The sequence below is a fragment of the Solenopsis invicta genome, chromosome 5 (assembly GCF_016802725.1).
Source record: "Solenopsis invicta isolate M01_SB chromosome 5, UNIL_Sinv_3.0, whole genome shotgun sequence".
Taxonomy (NCBI): Eukaryota; Metazoa; Arthropoda; class Insecta; order Hymenoptera; family Formicidae; genus Solenopsis; species Solenopsis invicta.
The window spans coordinates 19,830,656-19,851,945 of NC_052668.1; the positions used below are offsets into that span (position 1 = coordinate 19,830,656).

General features: G+C 31.3%; 2 protein-coding genes across 3 annotated transcripts; one reads left to right on the forward strand and one right to left on the reverse strand.

Moving 5' to 3' along the window:
• Positions 1-7,664: 7,664 nt before the first annotated feature.
• LOC105205623 (zinc finger CW-type PWWP domain protein 1) lies at positions 7,665-12,106 on the reverse strand. Its single transcript, XM_011175030.3, has 7 exons — positions 11,739-12,106; positions 10,739-11,228; positions 9,592-9,795; positions 9,180-9,376; positions 8,929-9,036; positions 8,569-8,770; positions 7,665-7,799 (listed from the first exon to the last, which is right to left on the reverse strand). Exons 1-6 carry the CDS (start codon positions 11,868-11,870, stop codon positions 8,585-8,587), a joined length of 1,317 nt encoding a protein of 438 aa, XP_011173332.1. The 5' UTR covers positions 11,871-12,106; the 3' UTR covers positions 7,665-7,799; positions 8,569-8,584.
• Positions 12,107-12,646: 540 nt separating this feature from the next.
• Positions 12,647-20,321, forward strand: LOC105205839 (7SK snRNA methylphosphate capping enzyme bin3). Of its 2 annotated transcripts, none has more exons than XM_026131837.2 (5): positions 12,647-12,826; positions 13,870-14,422; positions 14,678-15,451; positions 15,589-15,807; positions 16,414-20,309. In XM_026131837.2, the coding sequence occupies exons 2-5, from the start codon at positions 13,880-13,882 to the stop codon at positions 16,909-16,911; spliced, it is 2,034 nt and encodes a 677-aa protein (XP_025987622.2). In that variant the 5' UTR covers positions 12,647-12,826; positions 13,870-13,879; the 3' UTR covers positions 16,912-20,309. The 2 variants fall into 2 exon arrangements, with proteins under 2 accessions (XP_025987622.2, XP_039305008.1); XM_039449074.1 differs by lacking the exon at positions 12,647-12,826 and adding an exon at positions 13,593-13,781 and having other exon boundaries at positions 16,414-20,321.
• Positions 20,322-21,290: the final 969 nt, after the last annotated feature.

The window sequence follows — 21,290 nt, forward strand, 5'->3', positions numbered from 1 at the left end:
TGAATCAATCTAAATAAAGTTAATCGAAAGTGTTACTCCGTTTAGGGTTTGCCTTTTTGGTTTACCCAAATTTGGGTTGGCCAACCGCTTCGCTTCAGAACCGGTTTGTATCTTTGATTCTGACTACGGTAATACGTACACTTAATATTTTATAACAATATTATAGATTATTATATATATATATATATATATATATATATATATTTATTTATTTATTTATTTATTTATTTATTGACTCTTCATACAAACATTAGCTTGTCATTAGATTGTCCTTCGTAATTTTTCACGTTTTATATTTTTTCATAGTAGCTATATTTTTGGGAAGAGACAGTCGAGAGAATTGTGTGTGCGTGCGTGTGATATTTAAAATGGACGTTTTTAACTTGTATTATTACTCTATTTACATCACTTATGTGTATATGTGACGTCCAAATGCCACCACGCCTCTTGATCAGCAGGTTAAACATGCTTTCTTGCAGGATCGCCGTGCGTGCGTTCCAATAATTAAACACATACGCAGGACCGCTCAGTGTCGTAGGACTCTTATCGTAAGACATTTGTCGATCATTGGTAAAGCTCGTTTCAATTTTTCCATTTGAATAACAAAAACCAAGTGAGCGAAAATTGAATTATTTTCATATTTATAATACACACATAGATCAGAATTCAAAATTCAAATTTTGTTTTCCAATCGCAACTAATCGCCGACTGTCGTTCGCATAACCAACAACACGATTAAATGATCACACGATGCATGCCTGGCGAGAGTAAAGAGATAGCGAAAGTTGACATCCGGTCGTTACTTGCTTGTTATTAATGATTATTTTACATAAGTGCATGAGAATTATATTACGATGCGATATTAGAGTAAGAATTAAAGACACGTTGGAAGCATTGTAATTTATGTCGATTAAAGAAAGAATTGTATGCAATGTATGTATTTTTATACATAAAATGGTAATTGGAGAGCGTCCAAGTTACTTGAAAAATAAAATGGAGCTGGTAGAAATCGAGAGAGGATGAGTACAAACGAGACAAAGAGGTATTTTAAAAGTAAGTATAAGCAGAAGAGTAAAACGAGAAAGTTTTCGAAACTCTTTCAAAAACTGTTGTTATAAGATGGATTCAAAATGTATAATAATTTACCAAATGAAATTAAGAAGGAGGCAAGTGCTAGTGCCATACATTAGAATTGTTAAGAAGGAGAGTTAGTGCAATAATAAAAGTATTATCAAAAGTAATAGAAATCATTCAATTAATCAATATTCTCTAGTACTGGACTGTACTAGAACTTTGAATCCTTTCTTACTTTTACTAAATTTCAAATATATACTTACTCCTATTTCATTTCAAGTGCGCACTATAGTTGAGCTACAAAAAACAAAAGTGAAGAAACGAGACACGTAATGAGAAAAAAAATAGAACGAAGTAAAAACAGTGAGATTAAATAAAATAGATGATTGTATTATAAGGCGACAAACAAATAACAAATGGAAAAGATTTTTTTTCGATTTCGGAAAATTTCGAACAAACATGGTAGTCGTTGCAGTAATAAATCATAATAATCTTATATTAACATGTCACATTTTGTCGTCTCAGAATCCATCTCGTTTTCGTCGTATCGTTTTACATAACCGATGCACTTATAACCGTTCAACGTCGATAATCTTATCGACTTATCCTCGATGACCCCGTAACGTTGCCCTGTGACCTAAATTGAAAAAATTTTATCGAAACGACGCATTCGTCATTCGTTTCTCTTACGAAATAGGGCCAAAGGCTTCGTTGCAATGATAACGGTACAGCAAAATAAATTCGATGCGTAGAACAAGGATGATGGACACGTATAAAGATCATTGTATCAAGTTCAAATTCTTTTATACTTGAATCAATTCTTCTTACACTTGGTACTCTTTCAAGCACATGATAAAAGAGAAGAGAATTGATCTATTAATTAAATTCTTTTTTTTTTATCAACTTATATTTGTTTTTAATCCGTAAAAAAATTTAGATATTAAATTTATGAAAATGTTTATAATAATTTTCTCCTTTATGAATATAATCAATGACGAATACCTTTCGGTTTTTCCTCTTTAAAAAGTTATATTGTGGAAAAATCCACTTAAAGTTTGAAATTAATTATACGTTGAACAAAGTCAGATATTTGCCAACCCGAAGAGACCCACACTGTTCACATGCAAATGCACTTTTCCTATGCGAGCGACTGTGTGTTCATGAATATATGGAAGCGCGCACGTGATTTCGTGTAATACTTTACCTATTGTCACACCATGTATGTATGTACAGAGACCGTTCGAAAACTTGATCTGTAAACTTGGTCCAGATGTCAAATTCGAATGCTTGAATACTCCTTGGCAAAAACAATATGACGATAAAATTATCATTATTAAGATTAACGTACCAGAATGAATTATTTCACAATTCATGATTCTAATATCAACGAAATATATTTTTTTAAATCTAATTTGAAATATATTCTTTTTTCTTTCCTTAGCAAATATGTGACAAAAAGGAAATGATTAAATTTTGTCGTACTTTTCTCATTTTTAATATTATACAAGATATATATCGATACTTGCAATTACGAGTAAGGAATTGTTTTGTCCTTAAGCAGAAGTGCAACAATCTATCTCTATCATTCTATCATTAATTAAAAATTTTTCATATGTATCATTTAAAGGAGGTATTTACAAACAGTGATGACAAACAATTATACGTAGATGATAAAAATTATCTATTAAGAACAGACTTTCAAAAATGCGAAAGCTTTTGAACACGATTAAAATGCTTTAAAGAAGACAGCGAACAGCGATCTAGATTTGAAATTTTCAATTATTGTCTGTTATTATATTATATTATACCGATTTAATGATGTGCCAGTCAAATGTATTAATCCTTTTAGGACGTAATAACATTTTTTAACATTCCGTATTATCAGAGCTTATAGAGGAATGATTCGAGACGAGACTCGGTAAAGTGTATTAGTAGGCCATGACGAAAATATACCAGGCGTCTCGACTAACAGCATCCAGGCGATGACACTGACCGCCATATTCTTCATTATAGGTTCTTTATTTCGAACCAACATTTAGAGAACAAATTTTATTTCAAGTTCTTTTCTCTTTTTTTTTTCTTTTTCCTTTTTCTATTGTTTTTTTCTTTTCTCCTTTTTTGCTTAGTTGTTGAGACATAGTTGATACATATGTTCAAACTGGAAGACGTTCCAAATTTTTTTTGTTTTTATTTCCAACAACACGAAAGATTGATGTGTGTGTGTGTGTGTGTGTGTGTGTGTGCGCGTTTGTGTGCGTGCGTGCGTGCGTGCGTGCGTGCGTGTGTGTGTGTGTGTGTATATATATATATATATATATATATATATATATATATATACAATGCACGTACGTACATGTAACAATAATCATTTCTATGAAAGAAATATTAAATTTATACTATATTTTATTTGTTTAAACAGGGGATGCGGGTGCGTACATAACTTTTGCATCTATTCGCATTTATAATAATCTGTATTAATGTGCATTCATTTGAATGAAAGGCGGTCAATCCTATTTGCTGTTGGATCGTTTCAAATCTATCTCTCGCTCGATGACCTGTGGTCCAGCCGTATTGATATCTTTCTCATAGTTAACATACACTTTCCGCGCTCACTCGCTACTCGCTGCTCGCTGCTCGCTGTCACCAAAAAAAGCCGATAACCCGAGATACGCTCGCCCGGGTACATGCGTTCTCGTTATCACATGCTCCCGTGACTTCGGTTTGAAATCGTGTTGCTAAGCGAGCGCAAGATTGTGAGATTTTACTGCCAAAATCTTCCGTTATTCCGTTATTCTCAAAAAATCAATTTATTGCACGTTTTATTAATTTTTATATTAGAATTAATTATAATATGATGGATTAAAAAATATTTTGTTATTTTTGATAAAAAAAAGAAATTGATATTGATTTATATATGAATGTTTCAATGTTTGTTCATAGATTTAAGATTGATTTATAATAACAGTAATAACAACAATCTGAGTCTTTTTTTAGAAAGTAAGGAACGAGTTGAAATCAACGTATCGTCTCCACACGGAAAGTATATACTACAAGTACATGCGAAAGATATCAATGAGACTGATGGACTACAGGTTATCGAGAGGGAGAGATAGATCTGACTGAGACGATCCGCCGACAAATACATACAATTAATCACACATTATTTCATTCAAATTTATGTATGTACATATTATTATATATACCTACATTAATACGGATTATTATAAATACGAATAGATAGAAAAGTGATTCTAATTTGTTTACAAGATTTTCAAATTGGTTTCTTTGGCAGACATATATATATATATATATATATATATATATATATATATATATATATATATGTATATATTTATTTATTTGTATAAAAAAATGATATGTAAAAAATAGCAGATGATACATGATGTGGAAAAAATTAGTGTGGGCTCACTCAAAGGCACTTGGTGCAGTGCAGGGCCCTTGATGGAATAGGCGACACTCGAAAAGATTATACACTCTTCCCTGCCCCTCCTCTACCGCGAGCACTTTTCATTTTCATTTTGTCGTTGCGTTCTCTCTTTCGCCCCCTCGATTCTCCAAGACAGACCGTAACTATAATTAGCTCCCCTGCTTTTTTTTATTACGCTTTGTAAACGCGTTCGCTCGAGATCAACGCGGTTGCCAATGGCGTAACAATCAATTTTCGATCCTTAAGTACGTGGAGAATGCAGTGAAAAGAAATCATATAGGATAACGAATTAACGAAGGAAAAATTATAAATATCGAAGCATATGAGAAAACATGTAGGAAAATCGAAAATCTTTCAAAAGAAATTTTTTGCATATATATATATATATATATATATATATAAAATAATACGATATATATATATATATATATATATAAATACGATATATATATATATATATATATCGTATTTTATTTTCATGCAAAGATTGTGAGCGCAAAAAATTCAATGCGCCACGGTAATTGTGTGTATAGCGGTTTTGATCGGAGGACTGATTACCGATTATAGCTGTATAGTTTGGAAACTGTGTGATGATGGGGGCGTAGGTCGTTGACAAACATGGGAGTGCCATAGATAGAGGATCGATGGCAAAAAGAGAGAAAGATAGTCAAAGAGAGGACCTCTTCTACATCGTTTGGCCATTCCCTTTATAAACGGGCGTGGCCCTTGGATTGTGTGCCTTAGATTGTCGTCGTATGTATAATTTCCGTTTCCATGGAAAATTACGTTTCGCGGGGAAAGAATTTAATTCCAATTGATGTTTCCAAGAGTTTGTACACGAGAGAGAATTGGAAAAAAGAATTTCCTAATTCCTCAACATTAAAAAAAAAAAAAAAGTTCTAGCGTTATACGTAATGCGTAGTTTCTTCTCTTTTCGTAAAACGTTATTATATGTGATTTGAAACGAAAACGATTCTCTCGAAACTCTATAGCTGTAATGTTCCATACAATGTATGCATGTACGATCATCGTATGATTTATTCGCTCTTCATAGATCGTTTCGTTTCGAGATGACCTTAATAATGGATTTATTAAAACGCATGTGAAATGGATGTGCAGGCGAAAAGAGAGTCAAACCAAGAGAGCGGAAACCAACCGATTGTACGAGCATATAAGCAATTGTAAATCGCTATGTTAATATCGCTGCCGGGGTTCACTGGGGTCGCGCCGGGTCATCGTGACGTCAGCGGATACCGCGCGCGTCTCACCGTTGTTCGGCGAAATAACACGCTATACGTGCATATCGATGGCATCGATAAAAAAAAAGAAATATATACATATATACTAAATATTAAAATATAGCATTAGGGCACAATTGCATCTTGTGAAGATATATATATATATATATATATATATATATATATATATATATATATATATCATAACTACATTTTTTCTTCACAAGATGCAATTGTGCCTTAATGTTATATTTTAGTATTTTAGTATTTGTGCTATTGAAAAGAGTTGTAATCTTACGTGTGGTCCCATTGTAATGTCCCTTGATATTGTATAATGTTGCATAATCGTACTTTAAAAAAACTTGTAAAAAAAAAATTGTACGTACAAATATTAAAGGACTATAATTTTGCAAGTTTGCCAGTTATAAATGTTATAATGTACTTATCAGTTATACCGGTTGTCACTGCATGTAACATGGTACGCGCATATACATACGTACAATACGAATTGCAAATGTAGAATGTTCATGAAATTCTTATTTCTAATACGTATAAAGTACATAAATAATTTAGATAATTAAGGACAATTGAGTTTTTCCAAGTTTTTTCAATTTTTCTTTCAAATTCTTTTTTATCCTTCCAATCCTTTACTACATTCTCTAACAATGTATACAATATTGTATGTGCGAATATTAACGCACGGCATCTAGAGAAAAATTACGTTTGAATCGATGAAATTGTTTTTTTAACTTGGTTCTTTTATGTTGAAGCAAAAATATTTTTCAAGAAGGTAAAAATTTATTTGATTTCAAGTAACGTTATTAGCCTTTTTTAAGTACATAAATTATTTGTTCAAATTATTTGTTTAATTCAAAGAAAATACTAACGGCAATGTAAGAAATAATTTAATTATTCCAATGTTACAAAATATATTTTTTTAATCTAAATAAAGATTTGCGTACGTTGCACAACTATTTTTTTTTTTTTAATACAAGAAATCAAAACATTTTTTCAAATCAAAGAAGCTTTTTCTTTAATCGTATAGCAATGCACACATTATTTCGATTTAAACAAATATTTTTGATTCAAAGAAATTTTTCTCAGGGGAACATATCGATGTGCTAGATATGTTAGAATTCTTATTTAATTTGATTTATTTTAAATTAATGATATGTTCTTTTTCTAATTTATATATATTGGACGTTTATAGATTCCATGTTTTCTCTTAACTTTATGAATTTTTTAAAACTTTGCTTTCTAAAAGTTTTTCAAATCTTTCCAAAATTATCATAAAGCGTGTTTCATTATTTTTTATTTCTTCTCCCCTCCTCTTCCTAAAAAAAAAAAAATTGTATAGGTACATACAATATAAACTTTGTCCCATTTTCTTACAATTATATATATATGTGTCATTTACGATCAATTATTTATGATAGTTGCGAGCAAGTCGTATCAAGTCGTATCGAGCAAGTTTCGCCCTCTCTGTTCCATATTTCTCGTGTACGAACTATGTGAACGAATTCATCTGTTAGTTTTCATATCAATCGATAAAATAGATTTCTTATTTTTATGATATCATACGATACGTTGCAGGCGAACGTGTGATGTACATATAATACGTGCAGTTTGATCATCTGTACATGTTAGTTAATTCTTTTGTATCGACGTTTAATATTATACTGTATATATCGACATTCCGCTACAGAGCTTACATCGATGTATGATTATAATATAGTTAATATGTTTTAACTAAAAACCTTTTTCTCGAGATTTTTTATTTCTAAATTAAATATGCAAAATTAAAAGCTTGTTATTGACTTATTTTTTAAATAAAATATACGTTTTCAACAATTTCTATTTTGTCTTTTTTACAAAATAAAAGATAAGATATAAATACACTTATAAACATTTAAGAATTTGTGTAATGTTTATTTATAATATAAAACTCTTTTAATGAAATATGTTTCATTGCGTTAGTGTGGTGGCAACGTCGTCATCTTGCTCCTCCTCGGTGTTGCGCTTAGATAATTTAAAATTATCTAGAGAAAGATAATATAAATTACATATAAGTATATCTTACAATAGAGAAGATAAAGATTTAATTTTAATTTATCTAGACAAAGATGAAATTACTTATAGTTTTAGCTAGATAATGTTTGGATAAATTGTTGTTGAGCAAATCAATGTAGGATGTCAAGTTAATACATAAATCTAATTTTTTCTAAAAATTTTTTTTTTTAATAAAAGATCAAGTAATTTAATCTGACAAAAGAAATATTTTTCTTTATTTTGGATTATTTAAATCATTAAGCAAATAAAAATCAAAATTACAAAATAGAAAAATGTATAATTCAAATTTAATATAGCTGAGGAAATTTTTATAAAAGTTTTTGAATTTACAGTTATGGGCAATTTTTACAATTGAATTACTATTGATCCGTGTACTCTTGGCTGCGTTCCGATATACTATAATATTGTTAGTATTAAAAATCTATATAGTTCATATTATGTACATACTACAGATTTTTAATAAATTTCAGAACGCAATCCTCTTATTATCACTTTGAATAATGCTGCTGTTAAGGATAAATGGTGACTTGAAGACTAAGAACAATACTTGTCTCTCCTTATCTTGTTATCGTTATGTTATCTCATTGTCAGATAATTTGAAAAAGATTTTCTTTTGTTTAAGATAAAAATTATTACAACATACATTATAATAATAACTCAGATAAAGATAAAATGACGTTGTTTCTTTATCTAGATGATTATCTAGATAATTTTATACAGAATAGAATATTTATTTACCTTCAGCATGATAATTTTATATAGATGACGGCGAACGTTGCTCCTCATACTGCAGTTGAATCACAGATCCTTGTATGTTTCTCAAGCGCGAAATACAACTGAATCTTTGTAATCTCTCGACTATCGGTAATGGAATTGCGCTTTGTGCTAAAGCGCAGGCTTCTTTCAGCGATTTTTTATAGTTTATCCCGTAGAGTATGTTCTGTTGAAATAATAAAACGTGTATGGACAAAAGTTTAAAATAATAAAAAGACTATTGAAGAATATTGTGCCTAATAAATTAATAAAAGTATATGAAATAATAAACTTGAGTACTTACAAAGAAAAATAGAATGCATTTATAATATGTATGTAAGATACCTTTTTCACAAGAGTGCTTCTTTTATATTTCGTAAAAGCTTTGATATTTTTGATATTAAGCCACGCGCATTGAATATTATCTTCGAAGAAAGTCACATGATATTTGACCTGCCAAAGCAGGTAATTTTATAATGTAATAAATGGAAGCCGTAATTTTTACAAGTTATAAAAAAATTACATAACCATGTTACAAGGAGATAATAGTTTAATTATTTTATAAATGTGTTTTATAAATATTTTTTTAAACTTACAGGGATTATCGATGATCCTTGTAATTCGTAAAATCGTAAAGTATCAGGGCAATCATCTATAATTCCGGGCCACCATGGATAACCATGCACCTTTCCCCACACAAGACTTCCAGCGTTATATTTATTTTCTATTAAATCTTTTTCTTCTTCCTTCGCAATTGGTACTTCCGGTATGGAACAAGAGGCAATAGTTGTATCTATTATCGATACAAATTATTGTTTTTAATATCGTTATTTACATGTTATATTAAATATTGTTGTATACTCGTATGTATTACGTTATAACAGTGTACGTAATGTTAGTTTAAATCATAATAGACGTAATGATTCAAATAATAATATAATATTTTTCGATTTTTTTTTTTTTTTTTTTTTTTGTATACGTAATACAGTAACGATCTATGCGTTATACCTGAGTTCATATTACAGTACCAAATCTTTGGTACATCCACAGGATCATGAAAATCGTCACAGTATCGCCATTTATTCCTACAGTTTTTCCTACAGCACTGAATCCACATACCCGTATCTCTTTGTAGTTGTAAATCTAATAATTTCTCTACTACACCCGATGTATACTTGAATGGCGACAATGTGACAGGACTCTTTTCGAAATCTAAAAAAAAAAAAAAGATGTATTTTTCGCACGTTGATAAGCAGGCTTGTTACGAGTTTTGTTTTTTGGTTATTCGCGAATGATTAAAGGATATAAAGAGATTCGTTTGACAACGATATGATATATGTAAATATATTGATAAAGAATCTTGGAATAAGAAAGAGAATTTGCGTGCGCGCGCGCGCGCATATGTTAATTGTTACTATCATCTTACATCTGCAAGACAATTATTTGACTTTCAAAATAAACATGTCCTTGTAATCCTTAATCACATTAGAGATTATTTCAGACGTATCATATTTCTATACAATTTATTAATTTTCAAGGAGAGCAGGAGAGTTTATGTTAAATGACTCATCTATCTTTGTTGTAATGATTGAATGATAAAGGCAATATTCTACATTACTTGTTATCTTATATATAAAAATATAATATGTAATAAAATATATGTACAGTCATTTTATTATAGCTTGTTACAAGAAAATATATGCGATTTTACACATTTCATAAGTTTTTTAAATACATCTTCACCATTTTAATAATCGTTATGGTGACAACTAATTAATCATTAATATACTAATTCTATGTACAACAATACATCATTGTAATTTAATAATTAATCAACATGTGCTTAATCAATGTGTGCTTATCATTTACGTACTGACTTAATAATCACATTTATTCTAATGTGATTTATTAATTATACATTATATATGTATGTATGATTTAATCGTCGTTGTGATATATCACACTGAATAACTTTTTAATATTTAATGAACTCATTAATTCAATACACTGATTAATATGATGATAATAATAATAATAATAATAATAATAATAATAATACTAATCACCATCGTCATCATCATCATCATTATTATTATCATTGTGCTAGACTGATAATCTTCTGCAGCACCTTATATACGAAAGTGTAGAAATTCACCTTTCAGATTGCAGTTTAATTTTGATGATTGCGAAGAATTATTGTTATTTCTCGCACGTTCCTTTGCGACGGAACGATTATTTCTCGTTCTTCTTTCATATCCATTATTATTATTATTATCCTGGCCATTTCGCCTATTTTCCTTATTATCCAGCTCAATTCGTATACTTTGCAACATAGAACTCAAGTTTTCGCGTTCTTCCTTTATTCCTTTCGATTCGTCATCCTGTTGCTTCGAAAATGTCGCTTTCCGTTTAGACGTGTCGATTGAAAAATCTGTGCTATTTTTAGAATAATTTTCGCCCTTTGTTTCATCCTTATCTTTATCCGTAAAGCGAAGCTTTTTAGGTTTTAAACCCTCCTTAGGGAACGGTTTCCTCGATTTGATGGGAGCGTTTGGAGGTACAGGTGTCTTCAGCCTTGTTGTCGGGGAGATTACGAATAATTGCGATGTGTAAGCGGAAAGTGAGGAGCTGTCCCACGCTTCGTTCTGCAAAGAAAAGTAATACTACACTAGTAGTAACGTTACACGCTTTCAATGTACATACGTTACATGTTTCCGATACTATCGATTTAATTCAATAATCTCTCCGAATTTACGTTATTGGATTGAAGATGAGAGAGATGTAGATGTTTGAGAATTTTTAGAATTTTTAGAACGCGAGAGATAAGTATTATTATGAAATGCGTGCGTGTACGTGTGTAACATATTATATGTATAATAGCTATTAGTATTTAGTTTAATGCGACTTTCGGTTTGACGCAAATTCTAATATATCTTCTTGAGAAGAATTGAATTTCAAAGAGAGCGCATCATGGGCACATCGTGGATGCGAAGGTGATTGTTTATTCTCCATATAGTCGAAAAATGTGTTACTGATTACATTTTTTTTTTACTAAAGAATTTAGTATAATAAATGTACCAATTGTAATTAAGATAGTTGAAATAGTTTTGATCGATTTGATATGGATTCGATAACTTGATCATATTTCGACTGACCCGTGGAGTCGTTCGTCCTATTTCCATGACGATGTCACGGCGTTGTTCGCGATCCTGATTTTCGAATAACCATATCGTTGTTTGCCTCGTACAATCTGACACGCGCGTGCGATCGTCGCGACTCTTGGCCATTCTTCGTAAAGTTTCGAAATCTTGCCGATCCGTGAGATTTTTCAATGTTCTAGACAAATTTACGATGTCGATCAATATCAGAAGTAGAAAAATTCAACAGGCGAAAAAGGCGCCACTGCCGCCGCTGAAGCCGCCGCTTTGCTAAACGGGGGGCGATGGTGGCGTCGGTGGCGGCGGTTGACGGGGCGTGGGGGAGGGGCTCAACACGAGCGTGAACCGCGTGAACACGGCTGCTTTTTTACATTCCTCCTCTCTCTCTCTCTCTCTCTCTCTCTCTCTCTCTCTCTAACGTCACGGCCTATTGCAAATTCGATCTGATTCGATTGCTCGCTATTTGATAACTCGAACGATTTACTTATTATGTATAATATATTATTAGGTCTGCGTTAGCGATAACGCTCGCTTCTCAGCTCTTTTTTTATATGCTTCATATACATAATTTATATTTTGTTTTATTCCAAATAAGATATTGATTTAAGTAAACGCGAGACGATCTCTTTTCCTTCTTGCACAATTTTAGCGCACCTGACAATTAAAACGTTGCGTTATTTAAATTTACATTAAACTTACATTCGTTACAAAAGATGAAAAGATATAAAAGTTGTTTGAAAATTTAAAATTACAAAAATAATTTTGCAAATTGAATAAGTTGAAAAAAGGAAAGATGTATTTTTCGAAATCTCTCCTCGAGGGTCTCGCTCGCGATTTGCGTTAATACGACCCTGCCGTTCGACATCAGCCTAATAGGAAAATGGCGTCGCGGTGCGGCGCGAGCTTTCGGTCGCTGCTCGCACGGTTCGCATTCGACAAGCGGTTATTCGCCATCGTAGACGGGCAGGCGTTACATGGACGTCGCAGATCGCAGTTGCGAGCGAGACGCGTCAAGAGGATTATCGTCGAGTTAGTCGTACGAGCGATTGGAAGGGAGAGGCGGCTCGGAACATCCGTTTGTCGAGGTGAGCGTACATATTCGTAATCGGCGGTGTAAATGTTGACGGAAAGAAAATCCACAATGTCGAATATGGCGAATTCGACGACGTGCTGTCGCTAGCGACGACAGCGGCGATGGCGGCGGCAGCGGCAGCACCAGCACCAGCATCAGCACCAGCACCACCAGCGTCACGCTGCGCCCAGCGCCGCATGCGCGCCGCCACGCGGAAACGATAACTATTTACACCGGCGTGTACAAAGTGCGAAAAAATATTCTTTGCTCGTCTAGCTGTGTTTTTCACATTTCCTCGCAAAAAGAAGGAAAAAAAGCGAGCGAATGAATAAATACAGAAAATGCAACTATCGTCAATCGAAAAAAATCTAATCAAGTAAACAAACGTTTTGTCCAATTGCACTTTTAGATAGATTATTTGCTTGAGTGTCGAAAGTGCAAGTAAAAGAATGTGAATATCTGTTTTCTTTTTTTATTAAAACAATTTTTTGTATTTAGATTCTATTTTAATTATACTTCATGAAAGGAGCAAAATAAAATGGAGACAAAAAAAATATATATACATATATAAATTCTATATGTTACAAACGATAAATACACATAAATTTATATTGAAAATAATATTTTGATAAGTTGCTATCAACTAATTTAATTTTAGTAATTCATTTAGTTTATCTAAATCTGTTTATTTTTACTTAATAATTATTTATTTTACATTACATACAAATCGAGATAAGAGTCAATTTACATTATTTAAAACTATAATAACGCTAACAGATTACGTGTGCGTGCGTGTGTGTGTGTGTGTGTGTATATAAAGTGAATCTAATTATTTGTATACTTTTTCTTATCAGCTCTTGGTAACTTTTTTTTTGTTCTTTGTCTGCAATGAATTAATCTATCTCTGTGTTGTTTCTTACTTCATTAATGTATTTAAAGAGATTGGTATTTTAAATATATAATTACAGGTAAATAAGTCAATCTTACAACTTTGTTATATTTTTCTGTATTGTTTACATTTTGCCCTGTTGCTTCTAAATTTTTCTAATTTTTCAGATTGAGCAAAATGTCCTCTGTACAAGTGGATCGTCCTCCAAAAGAGGGTCAAAACAACAAGAAGGAGAATGAAAAATCTAGAAAAGTTTTCAACCTTTCATATAAGAAGCACAACAAGCATGATGACAATCGCTATTTCAAGTTCAGCAATAGAAAACGACCCCAAAGCAGTTTTTGCAGTAACGGAAAATCCTTTCTTCCCTACAAGCGTAGAAAGAAGGAAGGTGTCATCATCCCTCCCACAAAATTCTTGCTCGGAGGCAACATTTGTGATCCCTTAAATCTAAATAGTATGCAAGATGAAGAGATAAATAGAGCTATGAATGCAGTGACTCCAAAATCAAGTCCACTTCCTACTCCAAAGCACAAAAAAGAGATTATCGAAGTGATTATTCCTCCAAATATTTGTGATCCCTTGAATTTGACAAATTGTAACGATAACGAAGAGTATGAAAAACAGCTCATTTCCCCTACTAAAAAAAATTCAAAACGAAGAAATAAGAAGAGGAAGAGAGCTTTTTCTGGTTCTGGAAAAGATGAAGGAAAAATTGTGGTAAGTTTGTGACAAGTATTCACTTGTAAATAGCATTTTTTATATTTAGATTTTATATATTTATTATTTAAAGTTAATAATTTAATAGATTTTTTGCATACCATTTTGGAGTGTGTAATTTGTATTATTAAATTTCTTAAAATTTTATATGCTTAACGTAATTGTCTCTCTTGCAATTATTTGCATGCGTACACGTAATATTTATATGTATATTTTGCAACAATTGGATTTTATATTTTGTGCATGTACGGAAAGATGGATCCCAACGAAAAATCAAGGGAAATTGAAGGCAATAGCATGATAGATGAATCTTCAGCGGAAAGACTTTCCGGTGAAAAAATTAGTTTAGAAGAAGCGCCAAATATACAAAGTGAAAGTTGTTTAAAAGAAAATAAGACGGAAAGTCCACAGAAAGATAAAAACAGGTTACGATTAAAAGGTTTAGAGGAAATAAAGGATAAGAGGTTGAGAAAAATTGATGCGAAAGATAAAATAGTGAGCCCAGTTATTCCACAGCCTGGCGCATGGAAACCCAGACCCCAACATAGGCCCAGCCAGGATAAAAAGAAGAAGCAACAGCTTGCAATGCCCAATTTTAGGCTTAAAGATGCTAGATATCAATATGGAAACTACAATAGATATTATGGATACAGAAATCCTCATCACGAAGTAGATCCTAGATTAAAAGTGTTTGCACAGCGAAAGGAATTATTCCTGGGGAAGGACATTCTAGATATCGGTTGCAATATTGGCCATATTACTCTATCAGTTGCCAGAGATTTTGGTGCCAAGAGTGTTACGGGAATTGACATTGACAGAACTTTGATAAATATTGCTCGGAAGAATGTGAAACACTATGTTAATTGCGTGCAAAGTCCTGCGAGCAGTGAAGATAATGACAAAAGAGACTCTTCAGATGCTAGTTTCTTTCCCATGTCGATGCCAATTAGTTATGGACCTGTAGATATTCCAGGATTTACAAAAAACAAGCAACATAAAGGATTCCCATATAATGTTACTTTTGTGCAGGTAATCTACTTAATTATTATATATTTATATGTATATGTAATATATTTAGCTGTTGCAACTAAACCTCCGACATTTTCATTTTAACGCAATTTTTCGTATTATACCATTTAAATTATACTAAATATGTTGAATTTCAGGGCAATTACGTTCTTGAAAACGATTCACTTCTGTGCGCGGAACAGTCGCAATTTGACACAATCTTGTGCTTATCCATCACCAAGTGGATTCATTTAAATTTTGGCGATGCCGGATTGAAACAAGCTTTCAAACGCATGCACGCGCAATTACGTCCCGGTGGAGTTCTCGTACTGGAACCTCAGGGTTGGGCCAGTTATATCAAGAAAAAGAATCTCACGGTAAGAAAAGCTTTGTGCGATCGTTACTTGAAGATAATATTTTTAGAACAAAGAGAATTTTTAACACGCAAATTGTATATTACTATAAAAATTTTGCGTGTGTCGTTTCTTTATTATTTTTATTTTCATTGTAACGTATTACTAGAGATAACAAAACGTATCTCGGTAAAATCGCACGAATCTGTGATTGCCTGCGAAAGCTGACAGCTTGCCATATATATATATATATATTTCTCTTCAGCGACTTTAAATTGAAGCAACACTCAGACTATAATGTGTAATATATATCGCCAGTAGTTTAACAGAGATAGCAGCATCAAAGTTATCTCGGCAATATGGCAGTATTGTATGATCCTGTAGTTTTTATAGATCATCATTGCGGCAATAGCATAAATTTTGTTGACGATAATTTCAAAATTGTTGAGAAGTTGCTAAAAATGTCCAAAGTTATCTTTTATCGCGATGGTATAAATTTGCCAACAAATGCGGACTCAATTGCTGCAATTCTGATAGCAATACATCGTTACGATGCTAGCAACTTGTAATGCAATTACATTGTTATGTGGAAATATTTGAGCTCTATTACATTTTATTTCTATCTTCCAGGAACGAATTTACAAAAATTATCACAGTATTGAATTCCGACCGCATAATTTTACTCAATATCTTCTGTCTACCGTTGGCTTTTGCAAGTGCGAAGTCGTCTCTATACCACCTCATCTCTCTAAAGGATTTCAACGACCTATACATCTCTTCACCAAGGCTGGCGGCCCTTCTTCCACTGTTAGCGAACGTGTCGACGATGACGTTACGAGTGATACGCTAGAGAGTCGTCAAGAAAGAATGACGAGGAGAGATCAAGAAGAGATTCGCGACATGGAAAGAATTAAATACGAGCAGGAATTGTTTCCAAAAATCAGTATCAGTAAAGGCAATATGTCAGATAATGGAGATTTGAATCAATATGAGCAATTAGCGGACGTTTATGCGCCCAGTACGACGCCGAGCTATGATACTCCGAGCCGTAATAGTGATAGTCAACCTTTAGATAGTCAGCCATCGGACATGTCGAGGATAAAAGAAGAGAAGGAAGAAAATTTATAAGTGACGGAAAAAAAGAGGGAAAAAATTGGAGAGGGGGGGGGGGAAGAAGAGAAAAATAAAATTAAGATATTAATTAAAAGACTAAAAGAGGACGACGAGGATAATTGAAAAAAAAGAAGTAGAGCAAAAGGAAAAAAAGGGACAAAAATGGGAGGAGAAATGGAAAGAAAGAGGAGAAAATTCAAGTATTAATAAATGAAAGAAGGATAAGGCATATTTTCGCACATCTATAACACGAAAAATTGAGTATAACCTTGAAATTATACACTTTTCTTTTTTCTTAAAAAAAAAAATTTCTTACAAAATTTTCTCATGAATCGATATTACGCTTTAGTTTAATTTTCATTTTTCTATATTATAAATTTTTCTTCAACTTGAAATTTATTCGAAGAAAAAATACCAATTACAAAAAAATATGACCAATGAATGTTGAACGAAAAGAAGTTTAAGAATTGAGTAATTTGTATGTATTTATAGCTGCTCAATAGCTTTGATTTCTTTATTTTAGATCTCTCTTTTTCTTTGTTACGCTTTTTTTTCTTCTTTTTTGCCTTCTTTTAGGGGTATAAAAACAAGTTCAATTAACGTGTTAAAGGACATGGCGTGCGCGCGCGTCTTCAGTGTGACAATTTCATCTTTATAACGATAAGAGCAAAAATCGTTTTTAGCGCCTACTAAGAGTATCTAAAACTAATTCTTATCACTGGAGCTACACTGGATTTTAACAAAATTATATAAAATGAAAGAGTTATACAAAGTTGGAGCAGCGATGTCGGTTGAATCTATAGATTATATAAAATTGTAAATTTTTGTGTAATACTAGAATTCACTTAGATTAGCTAAGATTATATTTTATTTAATTCTCATGACATCAAGCCTGTTCATCTTGATCAGTACTTTTAGCACTCTATTCTTTTTATTTTGTTTTCTCTCTTTCTCTTTCCTCTTCCTTCTCCTCCTTCTCTTCCTCCTCCTCCCCCCCTCCTGCTCCAAAAGTGTGAATATTAGATTGAGCAAAAAAATTGTTTTTTTTGTTTTGTGTTTTGTTTTATTAACTGTAAGATTATATATAAGAATTGTATAGTTAGAAATACAAATTTTTTGATTTAATGAGAAATTCAGTCTGATATTTGATATTTAATAGAAAAAAGTTTTCTAACGATTTTTTAATTTGATATTTTTACACATAGAAATAAACTTTTTTTATCATTAGATAATGTTATAATTTGGACCAAAATTATTGCGCATTAAAATTTATTGTAGATGCAATAAAGTTCCTAGTTCAAGTAAAGCAAACTTTACATCTTGTTGATTTTGTTTCTAAAATTCATACTTTTTATTCAAATCTCATGTTTTACGAATTTACATACAGTCCCAATATTAGAAAACTAATAACGTTTTTAAGGGTAAATTTCTGAGATCACTTTAAGAAAATCCTAACATCAAAATGTCGAGGTTACAATCAGTTTTTAAATGAGTAGAGTTTAAAGTTGGCATATTGTCACTGTTCCGAAATTCGTGCGCTCATGTATGGCATATCGCATAATGAATATGTATACAGAATCGACAGAAAAAAATAACAATTATATTTAGAAACGCTTTCATTACTGCGTGATATGCCATATGTGAGCGCGCGCATTTTGGATAGTTTGATTTGTTAATTTTAAATATATCTCATTTAAAAACTATTGTAGCCTCGACATTTTGGTATTAGGATTTTTATCTCAAAATGATCTCAGGAATCTATTCTTAAACGTTGTTGCGGTTTTCATGGGACACCTTGTATATATTTCAACTATCAATTATAATACTATTATTAATTAATATTGATTCATCTACTTATCCTCAACAGTATATTATTTTCTCTGGAGTCGAAGAACAAAAAATTAGAAGGCGTATTTTCATTTTTGCATTCATCGGTATAATGTGTACATATGAAAAAATGGTCAAGATTATAACACCACGCATTTAATATCATTACCGTACTTTGATAATACTAAACTGCGCGCTTGCTTATTTGTGTTATATAGAAAAGCTATGTGAAGAAAGAGAACGTTAAAAGAACAATATCTCAACGAGTTTGTCAATCTGTAGTGAATCCTATGCATATGTATTAAAAAAATGTAGAGCTATCGATTTTTTTGTTACACACTATGCTAAGGAGATAAAAACGTTACGCGATGCTATTTCTTGTGAACCTTCAATGCGCAATTCAGTATTATCAGAGTAAGTATTTTAGTTATTATTATTGTATTAAATATTAAATACAGTCTGAATTCTTTTGCAATATATGTATTATATTAGTTCGACCAAAAGATTAATTTTTCTGTTGTTTTGATTTATTAATATAAGAATGTATAGGAAAATAACGAACGAACGTATCATGTTAATAAATGTATATTTATAGATAGTTATATTATTTGTATTAAGATTTATTAAATTAAAAACCTACATTAGCTTGATCAAGAGTTCGTTCGCTTTTTTTCTTTCTTTTTTTTTCGTTTTATTTGCACAGAAGAAAAAAGAACGAAGATATTAGGTCGTGTATCCATCCACCAACACACGTGCGTGTGTACATGTATATATATAATATACGCAACAAATTTAAATTCCAATAGTATTATATAAAATATCCTGAAATTCGCGAATCGATTAATATAGCTAAATAATTTACAAAAAATAAAAAATAGTTATTTGTAAATTTTTATATCAAATAGTAATTATATATATATATATATATATATATATATATATATATATATATATATATATATATATATACATATATATATAAAAAAGGGTTTAAATCATAAACTACATTTAGACAGTCGCACGAGTAGCGGTACTTGATGAACTCCATGATGGACGTATAAATCTCTGATTGATTGACTTTTTAAGTTTTTATATCTTAAAAATTACTACTTCAAATAAAAATCGACAAATTCATTAAATTATTCGAGAACTTTCTTATTGTAGTATTTTTATTTGCGAATTTCAGGACATCCTGTACTTCTAAGGCTGATCGGAAAAGGAACGAAAACTTGGTTCTTTTTTTTTCTTTAGGTTTTATTTGCATAAAAATCATATGGGAGAAAAATGAATTTTTCGACCAACCTAGTAATATAATAGATACGTTTCGAGTGTAGAAAGTGTGAAAAGTTTGACAAAACTAGATTGTTTCGTGTAACTATTTTGTATGTTTATTTATGGACTTGAAATTCTTAAAAATTTGAGTGAATGAGTGTGAACGAGCAAATGAGAGAGAGAGAGAGAGAGAGAGAGAGAGAGAGAGAGAGAGATGTGGGCAAGTCTAGTAATTGAAAAGTGATTGTAAATGGACTTTTGACCATAATAAATAAAAACCAGAAAATAAAAATAAAAAGATTAAGTATCGATAATGTGGATAATAGAAGATGATCTATTATTGTATGTATACCATGCTGCTTCTTGCTGTGTGTTGTGTGCAAAAGATACAGTTAAGATTAATTAATCAGGGTTCGGAAGTAATGTGTTCATACTTGAATATTTAATAAATTGCATGCTGATTGCGCGCTAATCGCGTGATTGGAAATATTCCGATACAATATTACTTATCACAATATCTGGAGCTGCATTCCGATAGCTTCTGTTGGTATTGAATAATTTATACTATATATTTATTATAGATTATCAGTAGTGGCAGAGATTATTGGAATACATTCTTATTGACATTAATGTTTAAAAAAAATGTTTCATTTTAATTCTCGTAAAAATGAGTAAGATTACTAAAAAATAAAGAATTTGCAAAATTATTAGATAAGTTCAACATAAAGAAAAGCTTATTTGTATATACAGAATATTCGTATATACATATGTAGCTTAGAGTTTCAAGTTTCAATATTTGTTATTACATTTAACATTGATTATATATCAAATAGTAATTTCAAAATCTAATGGTTTATAGCTTTACAAAAAAGTAATGAACTTTTAGTTTTGAAATAACGGTAATACGTTACTTTTCAAAATCAGTAACGAGTTACTTTTTGAAGGTAACGTTCCCAACCCTGTAATTAATTATAATAAATTTGTAGTAAATTCGTCAAGCATCGTTTTTTCGAATAGCATAGTTGATCATTCTATTATACCCATTATTTTATTGTTGCTGTTTTGTCATTGTTATTATTATTATTATTATTATTATTATTATTATTATTATTATTAGTAGTAGTAGTAGTAGTAGTAGTAGTAGTAGTAGTAGTAGTAGTAGTAGTAGTAGTAGTAGTAGTATCATTATTCATTGAGATACAATATTTAAATCAGCGCGCACAATTTTATATATACACACGCACGCACACACTCACACACATACACACACGTATGCGCATATATGTACATACATA

Excerpts from the sequence above, each read along its gene's own strand:
- LOC105205623 (XM_011175030.3), bottom strand. The coding sequence starts at position 11,870 with ATGGCCAAGAGTCGCGACGATCGCACGCGCGTGTCAGATTGTACGAGG. Across the intron at positions 9,037-9,179 it reads AAGGATCATCGATAATCCCT|GTCAAATATCATGTGACTTT; the intron begins GTAAGTTTAAAA and ends CTGCTTTGGCAG. Across the intron at positions 8,771-8,928 it reads GAAGCACTCTTGTGAAAAAG|AACATACTCTACGGGATAAA; the intron begins GTATCTTACATA and ends TTATTTCAACAG.
- LOC105205839 (XM_026131837.2), top strand. The coding sequence starts at position 13,880 with ATGTCCTCTGTACAAGTGGATCGTCCTCCAAAAGAGGGTCAAAACAAC. Across the intron at positions 15,452-15,588 it reads ATAATGTTACTTTTGTGCAG|GGCAATTACGTTCTTGAAAA; the intron begins GTAATCTACTTA and ends GTTGAATTTCAG. Across the intron at positions 15,808-16,413 it reads TCAAGAAAAAGAATCTCACG|GAACGAATTTACAAAAATTA; the intron begins GTAAGAAAAGCT and ends TCTATCTTCCAG.